Source organism: Carcharhinus amblyrhynchos, unplaced genomic scaffold, assembly GCF_965287045.1.
Source record: "Carcharhinus amblyrhynchos unplaced genomic scaffold, sCarAmb.v2.hapA scaffold_39, whole genome shotgun sequence".
Classification (NCBI taxonomy): Eukaryota; Metazoa; Chordata; class Chondrichthyes; order Carcharhiniformes; family Carcharhinidae; genus Carcharhinus; species Carcharhinus amblyrhynchos.
Window position 1 is genome coordinate 8,202,657 of NW_027649780.1, and position 22,031 is coordinate 8,224,687.

General features: G+C 44.6%; 3 protein-coding genes across 5 annotated transcripts in view; 2 read left to right on the forward strand and 1 right to left on the reverse strand.

Annotated features, from left to right (window-relative positions):
- Positions 1-673: 673 nt before the first annotated feature.
- LOC145363600 (uncharacterized) lies at positions 674-3,355 on the forward strand (the record flags this gene model as incomplete). Its single annotated transcript, XM_080218784.1, has 3 exons — positions 674-1,380; positions 1,696-1,741; positions 2,049-3,355. Coding segments are annotated over 3 exons (1,746 nt in total), but the record flags the coding sequence as incomplete, so codon positions are not given.
- Positions 3,356-8,361: 5,006 nt separating this feature from the next.
- Positions 8,362-13,585, reverse strand: LOC145363665 (uncharacterized). 3 transcript variants are annotated; one of them, XM_080218874.1, is made up of 3 exons: positions 13,544-13,585; positions 11,874-11,996; positions 8,362-9,538 (listed from the first exon to the last, which is right to left on the reverse strand). In XM_080218874.1, the coding sequence occupies exons 2-3, from the start codon at positions 11,880-11,882 to the stop codon at positions 8,441-8,443; spliced, it is 1,107 nt and encodes a 368-aa protein (XP_080075000.1). In that variant the 5' UTR covers positions 11,883-11,996; positions 13,544-13,585; the 3' UTR covers positions 8,362-8,440. The 3 variants fall into 3 exon arrangements, with proteins under 3 accessions (XP_080075000.1, XP_080075002.1, XP_080075001.1); XM_080218876.1 differs by having other exon boundaries at positions 11,671-11,996; XM_080218875.1 differs by lacking the exon at positions 13,544-13,585 and adding an exon at positions 12,829-12,927.
- A 2,115-nt stretch (positions 13,586-15,700) lies between these two features.
- Positions 15,701-22,031, forward strand: part of LOC145335577 (uncharacterized) — a 31,852-nt gene continuing 25,521 nt past the window's right edge. The window contains 3 exon segments of the mRNA XM_080181384.1: positions 15,701-15,775; positions 16,147-16,235; positions 17,389-18,521. Of these exon segments, the coding sequence (XP_080037510.1) occupies positions 17,679-18,521 (843 nt within the window). The 5' untranslated portion in view covers positions 15,701-15,775; positions 16,147-16,235; positions 17,389-17,678.

A 22,031-nucleotide genomic window follows, 5' to 3' on the forward strand; every position in this document is an offset into this window, starting at 1 on the left:
ACACTTTGGCCTCAAATCAATGAGGACTCTGATCTCTGGGAAGGAAGGAAACCCTGGGAGGTGGGCGGGGAGGATTCACAAACACCTGCTGGAGAACCCAGCACCCGCAATAAGACCCATTGGTTTTATTGTCAGTCTGCAGGCAGGAGCTGGAGAACTGAACCCAGACAGAGGAGAGGGAGGGAGAAAACTGGGAGTGGAGGAAAGAAATGGTGAGATAGGTTTGGATTTCAGCCCAGGGAGGGGGGAGAGTGTGTGGGACAGGAACTTAAAGATATGGGGGAACAAGAGAGGGAAAAATGTTCCAGAGAAACAAGATTTGTCTGTTTACAATTTCTATCCTGGATTGACAGTGATGACTTTTCTAAACTGTTTTACAGGATATTGGAAATGGAGGATTTACAGACTGCAACCAGTCATTCAGTTCATTAGGATCTGAATATCATCGGCCTTTGACTGTGGAAGGAGAAACGTTTCTCTATTCTGTCTGTGGGAAAAGATTTTAAATATCAGTGTGACTGGAAAAGCACTGAGACACACACATCCAATTGAGTGTTCCAGTGAACTGACAATGAAAAGAGCTTTAACCAGTTACACAGCCTGGAAAAACATCACACCATTCACAACGAGGAGATACTGTACATGTTCTGTATGTGGACAAAGCTTCAACTGATCGTCCAAGCTGGAGAGACACAAGGACACTGACAATGTGGGGAAACCATGGAAATGTGAGGAATGTGGTAAAGGATTCAAGTATCCATCCCTGTTAGAAAACCATCGACGCATTCACACTGGGGAGAAACCATTCACCTGTTTTGTGTGTGGGAAGGGATTTACTCAGTTGTCCTGTTTTCAGTCACACCAACAAACTCACACTGAGGAGAAGCCATTCACCTGCACTTCCTGTGGAAAGAGGTTCAGGTCTTCATCCAACCTCACTGCACACCAGCGAGTTCACACTGGGGAGAGACCATTCAGCTGCTCCGAGTGTGGAAAGGGATTCACTCGATCCTCCCATCTGCTGGAACACCAGCAAACCCACAGTGAAGAGAGGCCATTCAGCTGCACCAGTTGTGGAAAGAGGTTCAGGTCTTCACCCAATCTCATTGCCCACCAGAGAGTTCATTCGGGGAAGAAACCCTTCACCTGCTCTGTGTGTGGGAAGGAATACACTCACCCATCCAACCTGCTGATACACCAGCGAACTCACACAGGGGAGAGGCCATTCACCTGCTCTGTGTGTGGGAAGGGATTCACAAAGTCCTTTAACCTAGTGATACACCAACACACTCACACTGGCGAGAGGCCATTCACCTGCTCTGTGTGTGGGAAGGGATTCACTCAGCCATCCAACCTGCTGACACACCAGCGAATTCATAAGTAACTGCATTGTTGGATTCTGTTATTTTTGCTGCTGTTAATCACATTTTAATACTGATAACCTGATAATATTTGGCTTGCTCCTGCTGATATTAACAAACTCTATAACTGGCTGGCTCTTAAATATCTTGGCTATGTTGCAGATTTTTGGAGCTGTTGTCCCTTTTTGAAAGCACCATCTGTGATATTTTCCCTTGATTCAAGAACAGCATTTCCTGGAAGTTCACCTCCAATCTTCACCATCCCGACTTGAAAATATTTTTGAGCAGCCTTCACGGTCGCTGGCTCAAAATCCTAGAATTTCATCCCAAATAGCACTGTTGGTGCACCTACCCCCCAGGGACTGCAGCAGTTCAAGAAAGTAGCTCACCACCTCCACTCTTTCAAACCTGAATATCATCAGCCTTTGAATGTGAAAAGAAAAATATTTGTCTGTTCTGTCTGTGGGAAAAGATTTTAAACATCAGTGTGACTGGAAAAGCATCGAGACATACACACACACACACACACACCTAAGTGACAGTGTTCCAGTGAAGTGACTGTGAAAGAGCTTTAACCAGTTACAAAGCCTGAAGAAAAAACATACCATTCACAGTGGGGAGAAACCGTACACAGGTTCTGTGTGTGGACAAGTCTTCAACTGATTGTCCAACCTGGAGAGACACAAGGACACCGGCACCATGGAGAAACCGTGGAAATGTGGGGATTGTGAGAAAGGATACAGTTACCCTTCTGAACTGGAAATGCATCGACGCACTCACACTGGGGAGAGGCCGTTCACCTGCTCCACCTGTGGGAAGGGATTCACTCAGTCATCCAGCCTGCTGACACACCAGTATGTTCACACTGATCAGACACCTTTCAAATGTTCTGACTGTGAGAAAACATTTAAAAGCAAAAAGTATCTGCTGAGGCACCAACACATTCACAGTGAGGAGAAGCCATTCACCTGCCCCTTGTGTGGGAAGGGATTCACTGCTACATCCAACCTGCAGAAACACCAGCGAGTTCACACTGACAAGAGACCCTTTAAATGTCCAGACTGCGGGAAGTGCTTTAAAACCTCTGGTGAAGTGACGTGTCATCAACGTGTTCACACTGACGAGAGACCATTCAGATGCTCTCACTGTGGGACTGGCTTCAGGCGATCATCTGAACTCACTGTACACCAGCGAATTCACACTGGAGAGAGACCATACACCTGCTCTGTGTGTGGGAAGAACTTCATTCAGTCTTACCACCTGCTGAAACACCAGCAAATTCATTCCGATATAAAACCTTTTAAATGTTTTGACTGTGAGCAGAGCTTTAAAAGCAGCAATGGTCTCGTGATGCACCAACGAGTTCACACTGGGGAGAGACCATTCACTTGCTCTGTGTGTGGGAAGGGATTCACTCAGTCATACAACCTGCTGAAACATCAGCAAATTCACTATAATATAAAACATTATGAATGTTTTGATTACGAGCAGAACATTAAAAACAGCAACAATCTAATGATACCCCAGCAAGTTCACACCAGGGAGAGACCGGTCACCTGTTCCGAATGTGGGAATGGATTCACTGACTTACAGCAAATGCTGAGACACCAGCAACTTCACGAGTGTCTGCAGGAGTTGGATTCAGCTGTTTTTGCTGCTGTTAATCCCACTGAGGACTGAACGTGTGGGTTAATCTGAGGTGTGTAAGGAATCTGCCCCAGCCACTCTCTTCCATGGTTCAGTAGCCCTGGATGCAGAACAGAAGCTTCTTTACAACTGTGTTTAGAGTCAGGAAGAACAATGGTGAATGTTAGAAACTGTAAGATTTTATTTCTGGGAGTCAGAGATTACCTAAAAAGGCGGTCAGTGTCATTGGTGATTTTCAATCACTTTATTCAGAAGCAACAGTTTAGATATGGTACGTCAGTTAAATAGGCAGAAAAGACAGATGACCCATAACAAGTGAGAATGGTTTTCTGGATCGGGGGGAAGCTGAGCTCCATATCTGGAAGTGACAGTCTCCTTGGAATGGTTTACTGATCCCAAATCGGGGGGAAGCTGAACTCTGCGTTTGGAGGTGACAGTCTCCTCAGAATGGTTTACTGGTCTCCGATCAGACACTTGGATGTTTGAAGTTGATCTCTGCAGCTGGAGGTGACGGTCTCCAGATCTCATTCCTCTAGATCCAGTCAATTTGGTGTCAGTCTGAATCCAGTACAGATCACTTTGAAAAACTCTTTCCTGTCCAGAGTGATTTTCCCCCTCGAGCCTTTTTAACTTTCACTCAGAGAGTTAGTTAACATCCGGGTCATCAGATCCAACCTTATCCAGTTTAGAAATGTCTTGTTTCAGGATTTGTGACAGAGACATGTCCTGGGTAGAGAGAACAGACCTATCCTGTGTTTGTCACCCAGTAAACTGTGTGGAAGCTTTCTTCATAAGATGTGGAGATGCTGGAGTTGGACTGGGGTGGACACAGTAAGAAGTCTCACACCTGAGGAAGGAGCATCACTCCGAAAGCTCGTGATTCCAAATAAACCTGTTGGACTTTGACCTGGTGTTGTGAGACTTTGTACTGTTCTTCATAAGAGAGCAAGCCTTTTCTGTTAATATTCAATAAATTTCTAGAAATTTTATGAAGATTCGATGGGGATTTCAATCAAAACATGCAGTCAAATCAGAAATTGGTGTAAAACCGTTCCTGACTGTAAGTGATGCTTCCAGTCTGAAAATGTCTTTGATCTGAAGTTTCCAAGTGTTTATGTGACATTCCTGAGTTTTCTGATGTGAGGCAGTGACAACAACTGGTATTTACTGTTAACAGATTAAAATATATGCTGCACAGGAGCTGAAAGGTAAGAAGAGGGAAGATGGAGAAATTGTAATTCACCAAAGGTGTACACATGGTGTTTGTCAAGATTTCCTTTTTAACTGACAATAAATTCAATGTACTTTTTGGGAGCAGGTCCAGCATTAGGATTAGAGTGAGGTATTAATTAGGGAGAGCTGTTAGTTAGGGTTAGGATTCAGGGTGGAGGTTGGGATCTTGGTTTTGGCGCTGAGAATGCAGACAGAAATTGGGATCTTGCTGTGTTTTGTGTGGAGTTCCAGGGATGGTGGAACCAGGATTAAAAATGGGAAAAAGGTTCCAGTACAGCCACGGTGGCACAGTGGTTAGCACTGCTGCGTCTCAGCGCCAGGGACCCGGGTTCAATTCTAGCCTTGGGTAACTGTGTGGAGCTTGCACATTCTCTCTCTGTCTGCGTGCATTTCCTTCGGGTGCTCCAGTTTCCTCCTACAGACCAAAGATGCATGGGTGAGGTTGATTGGCCATGATAAATTGCCCCTTTTAATCAGGGAGGATTAGCATGTGGGATTATGGGAATAGGGCCTGGGTGGGATTGTTGTCAGTGCAGGATCGATGGGCTGAATGGCCTCCTTCTGTGCTGTAGGGATTCTATTATACAGTTTTATCTTGTCTGTTTCAGTGCCTGATTCTTGTTTCATCTCTTTACATGACCTACAATTTCATTGTTCAGAGCTGTTTTTCTCAGTCCCAGATGTGGCAATCAAATTGTGGTTTCAACTATTAAATAAATAGGTTCACTGTTTGTGTGTGTGTGTGTGTGTGTGTGTGTGTGCGCTTGTCTTTGTGAATATCAGATTATGTGTCAGTGTATTTGTGTGTGAACAAAGCAAAGAAAATTACAGCACAGGAACAGGCCCTTCGACCCTCCAAGCCTGCACCGACCGTGCTGTCCAACTGAACTAAAGCCCCATACCCTTCTGGGGACCATATCCCTGTATTCCCACCTTATTCATGTATTTGTCAAGACGCCCCTTAAAAGTCGCCATCACATCTGCTTCCACTACCTCCCCCGGCAGCGAGTTCCAGGCACTCACCATCCTCTGTCTAAAAAAATTGCCTTGTACATCTCCTTTAAACCTTGCCCCTCATATCTTAAAACTATGCCCCCAGGTAATTGACTCTTCCACACTGGGAAAAAATTCCTGACTATCCACTCTGTCCAAGCCCCTCATAATCTTGTAGACTTCTATCAGGTCGCCCCCTCAACCTCCATCGTTCCAAGTGAGAACAAACCAAGTTTCTCCAACCTCTCCTCATAGCTAATGCCCTCCATGTCAGGCAACATCCTGGTCAATCTTTTCTGTACCCTCTCCAAAGCCTCCACATCCTTCTGGTGGTGTGGCGACCAGAATTGAACACTATATCCAAGTGCGGCCTAAGGTTCTATAAATCTGCTACGTGACTTGCCAATTTTTAAACTCAATTCCCCTGGCCAATGAAGGCATGCATGCCATATGCCATCTTGACTACCTTCTCCGCCTGTGTTGCCAATTTCAGTGAGCTGTGTACCTGTACACCCAGATCCCTCTGCCTATCAGTGCTCTTAAGGGTTCTGCCAGTTACTGTATGTTTCCTATCTGGATTAAATCTTCCAAAATACATTACCTCACATTTGTCCGGATTAAATTCCATTTGCCGTTTCTCCGCCCAAGTCTCCAGTCGATCTATTTCCTGCTGTATCCTCTGATAGTCCTCATTGCTATCTGCAAATTCACCAACCTTTATGTCGTTCGCAAACTTACAAATAAAACCAGTTACATTTTGCTCCAAACCATTTATATATATTACAAACAGAATCATTTATATATATTACAAATAATTGTGTGTCAGTATGTGTGTGTGTCGGTGTGGGAGTGTCTGTCTCTCTCTCTCTGTCTGTGTTGGTTTGAAGAACGCTATGCTAACTGCTGCCTGTTGTTTCCTTGTTAATCACTGCAGTGTCTGAGAAATCAACTCCATTTTTATCTGATGTGGCTTTAAGTTCTTAAAAAGTTTTTAAAAAATTCTTCCATTTCTACCTCGGTGTGGGTCGAAACTCCCCACGTACGAACATAGGAACAGGAGTAGGCCATTCAGCCCCTCGAGCCTGAACCGCCCCATTAAATGAGATCATGGCTGTTCAGTGGCCTACCTCCATATACCTGCCTTTGGCCCATATCCCTTAATACCTTTGCTTAACAAAATATGTGTCTATCTCAAGATTTAAAGGTGGCAACTAATTTAGCATCAACTGCCTTTTGTAGAAGAGATTTCCAAACCTCTGCCATCCTTTCTGAGTAGAAGTGCTTCCTAATATCCCTCCTGAAAGGTCTAACCCTAATTGACTGCCTCCTGGATCTAGAATCTCTAACCAGTGGAAATAGTTTATCTTCATCCACCCTGTCTTTTCCTGTCAGTATCTTGAATACTTTGATCAGATATGTCCTTACCCTTCTAAATTCTAAAGAAAACAGGTCTAATTTGTGTAATCTCTCCTCATAGGCTTGGCATGGTGGCACAATGATTAGCATTGGTGCCTCAGTGCCAGGGCATCGGGTTTGATTCCCGGTTTGGGTCACTGTGGAATTTGCCCATGTCTTCCCATGTTTACATTGGTTTCGTTTGGGTGCTCTGGTTTCCTCCCACAGTCCAAAGATGTGCGGGTTAGGTGGATTGGTCACATTAAATTACTCCTTAGTGTTGGGGGAACTGACTAGGATAAATGCATTGGGTTATGGGAATAGGGCCTGGGTGGGATTGTAATCGATGCAGACTCAATGGGTCGACTAGCCTCTTTCTGCACTGTAGGATTCTATGATATGTGGGACCCAGATCTGCTCACAGTACTGCAAGTGGGGTCTAACCCAATGTTTTGTGTAGCTGCAGGAAAACTTCTCTGTCCTTATACTCCAGTCCTCTCAATGTAAAGCCAGCTTTCCTTAACCTTTTTGATTATTTTCTCAGTCTGAATCCCCAAGTCTCTTTGGACATCCATTGCATTGAACTTCATCCCATCTAGAAAGTACTCTGATCTATCCACTACCAGGGAGAGTGAGTTGATGTTTTCAGACATTCTGTAGGATTCCCTCCCACAGTCTGATTGGATCTGTCTGTCTGGGGGCATTTTTTCCTGGCACTGTCTGTGTTTGGGTGTTGGTGTATTTTCAGGAGCAGCTGGAATTTCCTTGGCTGTTGTCTTCTCAGATATTCCATCTGTTTTTAGTTAATGTGTCTGGAATCTTTGAGCTTTTCCAGGCTGTCTCCAATTATCCTTCCTGTCTCTGGTATATGGGCCTAGGTAGCTTGGTGTAGTTATACACATTGTTTAATTGTGTGTCTGCCTCCAACGAGTATTGTTGTCTGTCCATAATGACGGTGTTGCTATCCTTGTCTTCTGGTTTTATGATCGTATCGACACTGGACCTCAGCTCCCCGATGGTCTCTTTTTCTCTCAGGGTTACATTCTGTTTGTCTCTTGTGTTTCTGTGCTGTGGCAGGGCAGAAACTGGATTGGAGAGATTCAGACAAGGCGTTCTGAGAAGGATGGGCACGGATTTTGGAGGTGACAGCATGTTCAGGGAGTTTGGAAAGAGAGGCTGGAGATAGGGGAATAGATGGTAAGGATGGTGGGGTCAAGGGTTTGTTTGTTGAGAAGGGACTGTTGATGGCAGATTTGAAGGACAGAGTCAAAACAATGTCTGAAGACACAGGGGCGTTGGATATCAGTAGTTTAGTGGGAGATTGAATGGGAATAGAGCCAATGAACCAGGAGGTGGGGCTCATGGACAAGATGTGTCCTGAGAGGACATGAGGGGAGAAGGGAGAGAAAGTAATGTGGGTTTAGAACTCGGGAAAGGATGAAATTTACAGACAGTTTGACCCGGATGAGCGAGGGAAGGGAGGGAAACAGCAGAGGCAGCTGATCAGATTGTCTCCATCTTTGTGACAAAGAAATTCCATGAGCTCCTCACACTTGTTGTTGGAGGTGAGGATGGAGGAAATACAGGAGAGAGAGAGCCCAAAATGTGTGTTTGAGATTTTAAAAAAAAGTCAACACAGTGTGTGAGTTTGATGCAAAGCTGATTTATTTGACTTTTAATGAGAATATTAGCCCCTAAAGTGGCTGAGGTTTATTACCAGTGTAAACTGACCCGAATGAAGATGGTTCAGACCTGAATGTGAGTAACAGCAACATCCAATCACTGTCATCACTTGTGAACTCACTAGAGTCTCAGCAGATGGGATGAAGTCGTACATCCCTTCCCACACTCAGAGCAGGTGAATGGTCTGTCCACAGTGTGAATTCATTGGTGTACAGAGAGTTGAGAAGATTGCACAAACCCAGTCCCACAGTGAGAGCACCTGAATCAGTGTGAACACGTCGATGTCGCGTCAGTTCCCCAGAACGTTTGTAGCACTTCTCACAGTCTGGGCATTTAAAAGGTCTCTCGTCAGTGTGAACTCGCTGGTGTGCAGTTAGTTGAGTTGATCGTCTGAACCCAGTCCCACAGTGAGAGCATCTGAAAGGTCTCTCTTCAGTGTGAACACGTTGATGGGATATCAGTTTCTCAGAGGTTTTGAAGCATTTCTCACAGTTTGGACATTTAAAAGGTTTATTTTCTGTGTGGGCTCGCTGGTGTGTCAGCAGGCTAGATGAGGCAGTGAATCCCTTCCCACATTCAGAGCAGATAAATGGCTTCTCCCCAGTGTGAACTCGCTGGTGTTTCAGCAGGTCAGATGACTGAATGAATCCTTTCCCACACTCGGAGCAGGTGAATGGCCTCTCCCAAGAGTGAACTCGCTGGTGAACAGTGAGGTCAGACGATCGTCTGAACCCAGTCCCACAGTGAAAGCACTTGAACGGTCTCTCGTCTGTGTGAACACGTTGATGGCGCATCAGTTCCCCAGAACTTTTATAGCACTTCCCACAGTCTGGACACCTGAAAGGTCTCTCGTCAGTGTGAACTCGCTGGTGACTCCGCAACTGGGCTGAAGTAGTTAATCCCTTCCCACACTCGGAGCAGATGAATGGTCTCTCGCTGGAGTGAACTCGCTGGTGTGTGAACAACGAGGATGACTGAGTGAATCCCTTCCCACATGTGGGGCAGATGAATGGCCTCTCCCCAGTGTGACTGCGCCAGTGCATTTCCAGCTTGGATGGGGAAATGAATCCCTTCCCACAGTCCCCACATTTCCACAGTTTCTTCTCTGTGTGACTGCAGTTGTGTCTCAACAGGTCAGATGATTGGCTGAAGCCTTGTCCACACACACAACACGTGTACAGTTTCTCTCCACTGTGAAATGTACTTTTTCCTTCCATGTTCAAAATCTGATGATATCAAAGTTAAGATAAATTGAGCCACTCCATCAGCTTCCCAACTGCAAACTCTCCCCTTCTAATACCCTGTGAAATTGATTTAAAATAGGTAAAAAAAGGGAGTGAGAGAGAGCCCACAAAAACACAAAGACAGGTTGTGAAATTGATCTGAATGAATCTGGTAATTTCTGGGGCCGGCACTAAGAAACATTGACCATGAAAACTGCTGGATTGTCACAAAAACCCAACTGGTCTCTATGGGAGGAAAGAGAAAGAGGTGAAGGAGAGGGATTTTGTATATCTACAAGACATAGTAAGAGAGAAGTCAGCAAAGTAAATTTGACCCCGAGCTTCATAAAGTGTGATATTGATACATAAACAGGGAAGTTATTCTGAATATTTATAAAACTCTGGTCACCACTCTTCAGGAACAATATTAAGGTCCTTGAGAAAATGCAGAGGAGATTTACCAGAATGGTTCCAGTAAAGGAGGTTGCGGGGGTTTTTGATTCAGGTACACAAGATTCTGACAGGTTTCGATCAGATGGATAAAGAAAGCTGATCGTACAAGGACTAGGAGGACACAGATTTAATGTTTTGGGTAAAAACTTGATTGAACCATTTAAGATCCTGAAGGGACTTGACAGGGTGGATGTGGAAAGGGCATTTATTTTTGTGGGAGAATTTTAAACTAGGCACCACAAAGTAAGGGGTCACCCATCTAAATGAGAGATGAAGATTTTTTTTCTCAAAGGATTGTGAGACTTTGGAACATTCTTCCTGCAAAGGTGGTTGAGGCAGAGTCCTTGAATATCTCACAGCAGAGCTAGATAGATTCTTGATAAACAAGGAAGTGGAAGGTTATCGGGAGCAGGCGGGAACGTGAAGTTGAGATTAAAATTAGATCACCACAATCCTACTGAATGGGAGAGCGGGGCTGAATGCTGCTCCTAATTTTTACGTAAACAGTCATTTGTTTCTGTGGTGTCGTGGTTATCACATTCGCTTCACACACGAAAGGTCCCCGGTTCAAAACCAGGCCAAACACGTTGGATCTTTCTCATTAAACATGTGCAAAGTCTGCATGATTTAAATTAATTGCTCAACATTATCTCAATGTTACATCAAGTCAAATGCTTCTTTACAGTAAATGGCAGAATCTTTAAGAGTATTGATAGGTAGAGAGATCTGGGTGTACAGATACACAGGTCACTGAAAGTGGCAAAGCAGATGGAGAAGGTAGTCAAGGCATATGGCATGCTTGCCTTTATCGACCTGGGCATAGAGTTTAAAAATTGGCAAGTCATGTTGCAGCTATATAGAACCTTAGTTAGGCCACACTTGGAATACAGCGTTCAATTCTGGTTGCCCCACTACCAGAAGGATGTGGAGGCTTTGGAGAGAGTACAGAAAAGATTTACCAGGATGTTGCCTAGTTTGGAGAGGCATTAACTGTGAGGAGAGGTTGGAGAGACTTGGTTTGTTCTCACTGGAATGACGGAGGTTGAGGGGCGACCTGAAAGAAGTCTATTAGATTATGAGGGGAATGGACAGAGTAGATAGTCAAAAACTTTTTCCCAGGATGGAGGAGTCAATTACTCGGGGCATTGGTTTAAGGTGCAAGGTTTAAAAGAGATGTACAAGACAAGATTTTTCGCACAGAGGGTGGGGGCCAGGAACTCGCTGCCAGGGGAGGTAGTGGAAGCAGATATGATAGTGACTTCTAAGGGGGAGTCTTAACAAATACACGAATAGATGGGAATGGAGGGATATGGTCCCCGGAAGAGTAGGGTGTTTTAGTTCAATCAGGCAGCATGGTCGATGCAGGCTTGGAGGGCCAAAGGGCCTGTTCCTGTGCTGTAATTTTCTTTGTTCATTATTTTGTTCCTTAGTACAAGAGATGTGAGGAAGAATGTTTTTAGACAGTGAGTGCTAATGATCCAAAACTTGCTGCCTAAGATTGGGGTGGAAATGGACATGATGAATAATTTCAAAAGGAAATTGGATAGGCATTAAAGGAAAACAAAGCTGCAAAGAGATGAGGATAGAGCAGGGGAATGGGACTGGATTGCTCTAGACAGATGGCATGGACTCAATGGGCCAAATGACCTCCTCTGTGGTATAATGACTTCCTGGAATCTCACCTTGTAATTTAACCCAGGGAGTTCAAATATCACTCAGGTAAATCTGGACTACATTCGCTCCATGGCCATTCTGTCCCCCCTGAGGTATGTTGCCCAGGACTAAGCATAGTTCTTCAGGTGTGGTCTAACCAGGATTTGTGAATCTCAGGGCTTTTCCAGTCACAGGAAGACCTGAAATCTTCTCTCTGACAGAATCAACAAACCTGTAACATTCCTCATTCAGATTCTGCTGATATTCAGGTCCTGTTGTGTTGAATGACTCAGTCAGATCACAATGTAATGTTTGATTTGTGTTTCCCGTCTGTCAATTCTCCACTTCCAGCACTCTGTAAATTTACAGAAACCAACACTGTCAGTCCAGGATAGAAATTCACAACATTCTCTCCTCCATAATCACCAACTGTGATTCAATGAGTTCCTGGACATCTTCTCACATCTTTTATATTGCCCCCATCCTCAACCACTAATCAGTCAACACATCAATCCCACACTGCTTTCCTAGGCCAACTGGAAAGCAAAAAGACTCATCACTTTACAGGATAACGACTGATGGTCAACCAAACAACCTTTATCTATTGTCAATATTTTAATAGCAGGTGAAACAAAATGTTCAAAGAAAAATTACAAAAAAGTATATCTTTTAACGTCCGAACAATTTTCCAGAGAACCAGGTTTGAATCCCACAGTCCAAAGATGTGTAGGTTAGTTGGATTAGCCATGCTAAATGCACAGGGTTACAGGGATAGGGCTGGGTGGTGGGCTTAGGTAAGCTGCTTTGTTGGAGAGTCAGCACATAACTGATGGGCCAAATGTCTTCCTTCTGCTCTGTAGGGATTCTATGATCCTATGGTGTGGGAGATGGTGAATTTTGAATTTAATTAAAATCTGGAATAAAAAGTCTACCGATAACCATGAAACTATTGTTGATTGTTGCAAAAACACATCAGGTTCACTAATGTCCTTCAGGGAGGGAAATCTGCTGTCCTTACTAGTCTGGTCTATGTGTGACTCCAGATTTCCAGCAGTGTGGTTGACTCTTAAAACGTCCTTTGAAATATACTCAGTTCAAGGGTAAATAGGAATGGACAATGAATGCTGGTCCAGCCAGTGATACCCACATTGTGTGAATGAATTAGGAGAAATATCTGCCATCCTTACCCAGTCTGGTCTAAATATATCTCCACAGCAATGTGGTTGACTCTTAAAATGTCCTCTGAGATGGCCTAGCAAACCACTGGGTCCAAGGACAATTAGACTCATCTTTTTGTGCAATTAGATGTACATTAACAGTGCAATGAAGTTACTGTACAAATCCCCTTGTCGCCACACTCTGGCACCTGTTTGGGTACACTGAGGGAGAATTTAGCATGGCCAATGCACCTAATCTGCACATCTTTGAACTGTGGGAGGAAACCCACACAGACAAAGGGAGAATATGTAAACTCCACACAGTGACACAGACCAGGAATCGAACTCAGGTCTCTGATGCTGTGAGGCAGCAGGACTAACTACTGTGCCACCGTGCCGCAAGGACAATTAGGGATGGACAATAAATACTGGCCCAGCCAGCGACTCCCACATCCCATGGCCAAATAAAAAATTCCTGGAGACTCCAGTCCAATCCGGGAGAGTTGGTAACGGGTCCAGGCTCACAGCGCATGCGCCCTGTTGAACATTGTTCCTATAAAGATGGCGGCCGGTAACCCGGGCCTGGAGCCGCTCAGGTCCGACTCTATTCGGTGCCGGAGTGAAACGGTACCGGGAACATATTATTTGGATTGAGGCATCCACAAGGTGTTTATGAAGCCTCCCAGCCCGCTCCGCTGCTTCTATCCCTCCCCGGTCACCCAGCGGCTCCATTACTGAACCTCACTCCATTGTTTCTCTCCGGCTCCTCGCAGCTCCAGTCACAGCCCGGAATGCGCATGCTCCGGTCAGAGTCAGACAATGCGCATGTCCCAGTCAGAGCCAAGTACCGCGCCTGCGCAGCAATTACAGTACTGTGGATAGGACACATTTTCACCCGCAGAGAATGTCGGGTAATCACCCCGCCATTCAAACCCATGTTGTTCAATAGAAAGTACGATTTGCAATCTGATTATGATTGATTTCATTGCGTCAAGGATCAAGTGTGTTAAATCAATTCATATAGCAACTAAGCAGCAAAGGCCTTCCACCAGAGTGCTGTCCTGGGTGTGACTAACATAAGAAACACCTACAGTTAGATGTGAACTTGTTGAGGTGAACAAGTGATTTGTGTACTCCTAGATAGAACAGTTAAATTGCCCTCGCCAATAAGAATGCTGAAATTGGATCAAATGCTTTGAGCTTTTAAAGTTGGTGTTAACCACTCAGCAAATCCCTTTGCAAACGTTAAGTGTTTGAGTGGTCTTCCTCTGGTGTAATTGTGCTCTCTGTCAGTAATTGGAAAGACTGTGTGAATCCATTTTCACATTCAGCTCGGAAATAATCTCTACCCCAGCATTCTCCCTTTCTCTGGATGGGGTAAGTATACTCTGTAGTAATGCAGTGCTATTAATACAGTCAATAAAAGATTATCTGTTGTTGGGCGTTCAAATATCTGGTGTCTGAAATCACAAGATTCAATATTTAGAGTCAAGAAGATGAACAAGGAAACACACCAGGGCCCAATACTCCAGCTAGATATTCACAGAAGAAAGTCATCGAGTGGACAGAACAGAGGAAGATCCCAATTCAGTTAGGCCACACATGGAATATAGTATTCAATTCTGGTTACCACACTACCAGAAGGATGTGGAGGCTTTGGAGAGGATACACAAAAGATTTATCAGGATGTTGCCTGGTATGGAGGGCATTTGCTATGAGGAGAGATTGTAGACTTTGTTCTCACTGGAGTGACAGAGATTGAGGGGAGACCTGATAGAAGTCTACAATATTATGAGAGGCATGTACAGTTAGAAGCTTTTTCTCAGAGTGAAAGAGTCAATTACTAGGGAACAAGGTTAAAAAGAGATGTATGATGCAAATTTTTTACACAAAAAGTGGTGGGTGCCTAGAACTCGTTGTCAGGGGTGGTAGTGGAAGCAGATACAGTAGTGACTTTAAAGGGTGTCTTGACAAGTACATGAATGAGATGTGAATAGAGGGATATGGTCCCCAGAAACGTAGGGAGTTTTAGTTAAGTTGGGCAGCATGGTTGGTGCAGGCTTGGAGGGCCATAGGGCCTGTCCCTGTGCTGTTATTTTCTTTGTTGTTTGTAAGAAACCCTCCAATCATTTGTGAATATCTTTCAAATGCTGACAGGTTGCAACTCCCAGTTTCCATTATACTGAATCAATGGAAGGTGAGAGAGCTGTTATCCTGGAACTATTAAATACAGTAGCTAGTTCACAGCTAGAGTACTCAGCACTGTTCTTGTTAGGGAGTGGTTAGCCAGAGAGTGTGGCTCAGAAGGTCCCAGTTCCTTAACAGAGATTTCAAGAACTAAGGGTCAGAGAGGTAAAGCAATTGGCAGAAGGATTCGAGAAGTGTGGAGATGTTTTCACCCAGAGTGTGATGGGGTATCAAACTCATTCTCTGAAAGGGTAGTGGAGACAGAAATGTTCACATGCAGGAGATAGTCATATATGGACTTGACAGGCTGTGTCCTGTAGGGCCATCAACCTATACCTGGAAGGTGGTACTGGACTGGATAGCTCATTTTCATCTGTTATAAACATGATGGACTGAATGGCATCCTGTAGTGTAAATTTCTTAGATTCTGTGATGACAAGTGATCCTCATGATTTTACCCAAGCCAGATCTCAGCCCACTCATTTACTCCAAGTATTGGTGTGATGGTTTGGTAGCTGCTGTGTTAGTTATTTAAATTTTATACCTTGGTGCTTTGGCTTCAGTCGTAATTGAATCACAAAACATGATTATTTTTATGCAAGAGCAGACTTCAATGGTGGCTATTTTACCCAGCATTCACAGGGAATCAGAATATGATCCAGCGCCTCAACAGACTTTGCGCATGCGTACTGTCGAACTAAAGTGCATGCGCAGTGGGTGTTGCTGCTGCAGTCGCAGCAAGGTGGTTTTATTGGCTCCGGGTTTCCAGGGAAACGGCTTATTCTGGAGGGTAATGGAGGCGGCGGCGGGATGGGGAGGCTTCATAAGCACCCAGTGGAGACAGGAAACCCCGAATAATAAGTGCTCGGTGCCGCGTTCGTACCATTCGGGGCCGCGACCTCAGATGCCTGAGTTGGAGGCCCCGAGTTAACGGCCGCCATCTTTACGGGGGCGATGGGTAGCAGTGCGCATGCGCGGTGCTCCCTGACAGCAGGAGGAGAGAATGTTGAGCATTTCTATCCTGGACTGACAGTGATGGACTTTGGAACCTCCTTTTACAGGGAGTTAGAGGGGAGGATTTATACACAGAAAACCCAACCCAAGAGAAACGTTTCTCGCTTAATTTCTATGCTTGACTGACGGTGATGATTTTTTTTACAGCAAATTTGACCACAAAATTTGAAGGGAAACTCAAACCAGACATCAGATCAAAACCCGACAGAGTCCACTCCATTCGTCAGAACCTGAATGTAAGTATGTCTGTAGAAAACGATCCAAACACTGGTGTGACTGGAAATAGGAAACAATAATGTCATAGAAGGATTTGCAAAAAAGGGATGCAATTTGCAAAAAAGGGATCCAAAACTTCACCACATCCTTGAGTGAAGAAATCCTTCATCATCTGAGCTTTCTCTCCATTTTTCCAGCCTGTTCCAATAAGTCTTGACTCCCTTGTCATTCAAAAACTGTCCAACTGATCTTTGAATATATTCAATGCCTCCACTAGTCCCCATGGAAGAGGAAGCCAGATACCAACAATTCTCTGAGGGAAGAGATTTGTCCAAATATATAATCTAGCTCCAGTCCAATGTTACACAATCAGATAAGTGCATTTTATTACAGAGCCATAAATAATATATCTAATCTCTACCATATAACAATATCAGACACGTCACTGTCCTATATTTGTCTACTGACCCCTTTAATATATTTCAGAAATGAGATGGGCACATGAAGGAAATAAACTTGCAGGGGAAAGGGAATATAGAAGGGGAATGGGACTGACTGGATTGTTTGACAGAAGTCGGCATGGACTTGAGTTACTGAATGGATTCCTTCTGTGCTGTAATGACTCGATGAGTGGAAACATATAACAGAGCTACAGTGATTCCTATTGGCTGATTCAGGCAGGGCTCTATTGTGGCATCACAATGCAGAAGTTGTCCAATGAGCTTCAGAGTGAAACTTCCTCCTCTGGGCAACATCTGGGAGGAAATCAATGTTTCCCCCTTTCCATTTCTTTCCTCATTCTGGGGGAAATTGGGGAGTTGCAGCAACTGAAGGGAAAGGAAGTGAGTCCAGTCTGTACATTCCACTCATTTTTAGTCCAGTCGTATGGGCATAGCTCTGTCTGGCAGCCTGCATGGAGATTTTCAGCTATGTGTCTCCAGGACAGGAAGCAATGAGCATGGATCTGTCAATCAGCCTCAATCAGCACCTTCAGGAGAATTGGGAGGCTGAATATTATATACAGCAGAGTGAGAATGGAGGGAGTTTGTGGGATGGAGATTTACAGCTTTTGGAAAATGAGAGAGGAAAGAATGTTCCATAGAAACTAGAATTGTCTGTTCTGGATTTCTATCCTGTATTGACACTGATGACTTGTGTCAATTTGTTTTACAGGAATCACAGGCTGAAATCTCAAACATGAGGTTTAGATCTGGCAGAGTCATATTCCTCGGGACCTGAATATCATCGGCCATTGAGTCGGGAAGGAGATTTGAAAAGATTTCAAACATCAGTGTGACTGGAAAAGCATCACACACTGCCAAATTCAAGTGAGTGTGTTCCAGTGCACTGACTGAAGAACTTTAACCTGTTACACAGCCTGAATAAATATCACACCATTCACAGCGTGTGGACGAGGCTTCAACTGATTAAACACCCAAGGGAGAGGCAAGGGCACCTGCACCATGGAGAAACCATGGAAATGTGCAGACTGTGGAAAGAGATACAGATCCCCATCTCTGCTGGATGCTCATCGGCGTAGCCACACTGGAGAGGGGCCGTTCATCTGTTCTCAATGTGGGGAGGGATTCATTCGGTTCCGCCACCTGCAGTCACACCAGCGAGTTCACACTGGAGAGAAACCTTTCACCTGCTCTCAGTGTGGGAAGGGATTCACTCAGTCATCCAACCTGCTGACACATCAGCGAGTTCACACTGGGGAGAGACCATTCACCTGCTCTCAATGTGGAAAGGGATTCAACCAGTTATCCATTCTGCAGACACACCAGCGAATTCACACTGGGGAGAGGCCGTTCACCTGCTCTCAGTGTGGGGAGGGATTCACTCAGTCATCCAACCTGCGGACACACCAGCGAGTTCACACTGGAGAGAGACCATTCACCTGCTCTCAGTGTGGGAAGGGATTCACTGACTCATCCAGACTGCGGAGACACCAGCGAGTTCACACTGGGGAGAAGCCATTCACCTGCTCTCAGTGTGGGAAGGGATTCAACCAGTTATCCAATCTGCGGACACACCAGCGAATTCACACTGGGGAAAGGCCTTTCACCTGCTCTCGGTGTGGGAAGGGATTCACTGTGTTATCGACTTTACAGAAACACAAGCGAGTTCACACTGGGGAGAGGCCATTATCCTGATCTCAGTATGGGAAGGGATTCACTCGACTATCCCACTTGTTGAGACACCAGCGTGGTCACATTGGGGAGAAACCATTCAGCTGCTCTGCACGTGGGAAGGGATTCAGTGATTCAACCAGCCTGTGGAGACACCAGTGTGTTCGCACTGGTGTCAGAGGCAGCTACATACAGACACGTATTCTGTTATAATTGAAGGACTGCAGATTGAATGTGAGGCATTATGGGACTGGACTGTCTTGACCATATTCCTGTGACAACTCAGTTCCTGCAATTACGGACCATTAAAGCTGCTTAGCAGGGCCCCGACAGAGGACCTGGTGAGAATATTTACTCGGAATGAGTTGGAATTAAACTTATCCCAGGACCGGCTGGTGTTCAGTGGCTGAGATACCCGAATCTGTAAAAAGGGGGGTCTGACCAATCAACAAACAGTGGTAGGTTATTCATTAAGAAAATAAGAAGCATTCTCAGGCATTGTTTAAATTAATTTATCCTAAATTTGTGATAAAAATGGTGACTGATTTGTGACCCGATGGTCAGTGAAGTGACGGTATACTCCAAATAGCACTGGACTGAAAAGCGGACCCTCTGAGAGTAGATCCGAATGGTTATTATCTTACCCCATCATGGCTAGTGAAAAATCAGAGCTCGAGTGGGGACGAGACAGGTCTCTTACCTGCCATTTGGAAACTAAGAACACAAAACCTATCGATAAAATGGTTCGAGAATAGAGCCATTTCGAGTCTGGATGACACTTCATAAGAGCTCTGATAAAGGGTCATCCAGACTCAAGACATTGGCTCTATTCTCTCTCCACAGATGCTGTCAGACCTGCTGAGATTTTCGAGCATTTTGTGTCTTTGTTTCAGATTCCAGCATCCGCAGTATTTCACTTTTATGATAAAATGAGATTTGGAATCCCCTCGATCCTCCCCCAAAACAGAGGGAGCGGTGGGAGAGGAAAAAAAGGGTAAGAATGAAGAAGTCTGTCTTCTGATTCTCCGAGCCCATGTAGAATTAACACAATGAGTGAATCAGTTTATAAAGCACAAAAGTTACCCATCCCTAACAATAACTGATCAAATTACAATAATTAGGTTGAGGAATGTAACAAAAAAATGAATAGATGAAGTCTAAAATCAAGTTTGTTTTGTTGCTAGAAAAGTTTTTTGAAATTATGTAAAGTGCCATAATTGCGTGCCAAGTTTTTTCTGTTCACTCCCTACCCCTTTAGGCTCTGTAGAAAAGTTAACCCTTTCAGCATTCAGTTGATTTATTTTTAAATCACTCGGCAACTCGTGTCTATTTTAGTTTATAATTGTGGATTTATTCAAACCAGTTAAATCTGGAAATTTTAAATGTAGCCTGGAGGAATTTGGAATAACTGTGAGAATTCTGTCATTGTCACCTCAACCCCAGATAAAGAAGAAAAATTTCCAGGTGGTAATGGTAACTCAATAAACTGTTTGTCAATTGAATCAGGGTTGAGTGTTGAATGATTTTTCTGAGTTCATTGCCCCCAACACATTGGGTACATTACCACTGGAGACCAGGTATTGCCAAAACCTTCAGACAAGACAAACACTCACAAAAGCCAGTGTCCCAGTTTAAAGACATCTTTTATTTGACCAACGATCGAAGGGAAACTTTATTGGACTGTGTAATACCTCTCTAGAACAGAAGCATCCTGATCTCTGCAATAACTCTGACATAAAATGCTTAGGATAGATCAATTATACATTCTTCATGTCAAATTCTCCCACCTTTCATTAGGTGTGAATCAATCATTTTCCATACAAAAAATCATTAATTACATATGTCATATACTTCAGCCAATTGCATTTTATCCTCTGACACAATGGGGTTTAATTTGTCCATAGAATCCGGACACTTCCTCCCCCTATTGCTGACTCCACTTCCTCTATTGCTTAGCAACCCCAGACGCTTAGCTATAAAGATCAAAGTTACTGTTCCCACCGGCTCTTACTCTGCCACTGGCCAACCACACAAATGCAGATTTTCATGTCTGAGAAGGCACTGTCTGATGTGGACAGTGTGAATGAATCCTATTCATGGAGCTGCCTTGAAAACCTTTCTGTTAGAAACTTCACTGACAAATGTTGGCAAATTCTGTGGCTCCATTCCCGAGTTCCCATTGGTCAATTCCCCGTAATCAGACAATGGGGGGCGGAGCCCCACGTGGGGGGTGGGCGGGACTTTGCCCTCCAGCCGCACTGAGCTGTTGTCCAATGGGAAAGGCTGGAAGATCCGGACAGACAATGGTCAGTGCGCCGGCTCTGTCCCGGGCCCCGCCCCGCCCCGCATATGCGCATTCACTCAAAACCTGCACACGCGCACTTGTAATTCACCGCCCCTCACCAGCTCTGACCAATGAAAAGAGTTGGAGGACCGGAAAGCCTCAGGTCCTCCTACCAATCAGAGCGTGGGCCTTGTGTGAATGAAGATGAAGCTTCAGGCAGACTCAAAGTTCCTCTTGTGGCCAACACCTGTGAGTAAAACACTTTCTTTTCTCATTCTGTGGTTAACTGGGGACTTGCAGCAACTGAAGGAAGAGGAAGTGAATCCAAGGAGGCTGCAGACGGGAAAGGTTGGCTCAGGTCCCTTTCTTAAAGAATCGGCCTCCTTTGCTCCCTCAACTTGGCTCATTTAATTGTCTGGCTGAAAGGATGGTCTCTTTCCTGATCTTCACATTTGAAGGCTGGTTTCCACCAGAGATGCCTGACATTTAAGGGAATAATAAATTAATATAGGACAGCGATATGTCTAATTTAGTTTTATTGTACAAATTGGATTTTATTTATGGTCTTGTAATAAAGTACATTTATTTGAAGAAAAAGTGAAGATGAGGAGTGATTTCTTCACTCAACATGTGGTGAAGTTTTGGAATTCTTTACCCCAGACTGTAAAGCTCAGTCATCAAGAATAGTCAAGTGAGAGTTTGATAGGTTTCTAGATATTCAAAATATCAAGAGAACATAAGAACATAAGAAATAGGAGCAGGAGTAGGCCAACTAGCCCTTCGAGCCTGCCCCGCCATTCAATAAGATCATGGCTGATGTGTCGTGGCTCAGTTCCACATTCCCGCCCTCTCACCATAACCCTTAATCCCCTCTCTTATCAAAAACCCATCTACCCGCGTCTTAAAAATATTTAGCGAGGCAGCCTCCACCACTTCAACGGGCAGACAATTCCAGAGATTCACCACCCTTTGAGTGAAGAAGTTCTTCCTCAACTCTGTTCTAAACCGCTCCCCCTTTATCTTGAGGCTGTGCCCCCTAGTCCTACTGTCCTTTCTGAGCAGGAAGAGTCTCTCCACCTCTATCCTATCCATCCCATTCATCATCTTCTATGTCTCAATGAGATCTCCCCTCATTCTTCTAAGAGATCCAGGGGATACTGTGTGGAACATGGTGCTAAGGTACATCTGTGTGGCATGGTAGCTCAGTGGTTATCACGGCTGTCTCAAAGCGTCAGGGACCTGGGTTCGATTCCTGGCTTGGGTCACTCTCTGTGTGGAGTTTGCGTGATCTCTCCATGGATTTCTTCCAGTGCTCCAGTTTCCTCCCACAATCCAAAGATGTGTGGATTGGATTGATTGGCCAAGATAAATTGCTCCTTAGTGCTGGGGGATTTGAAGTG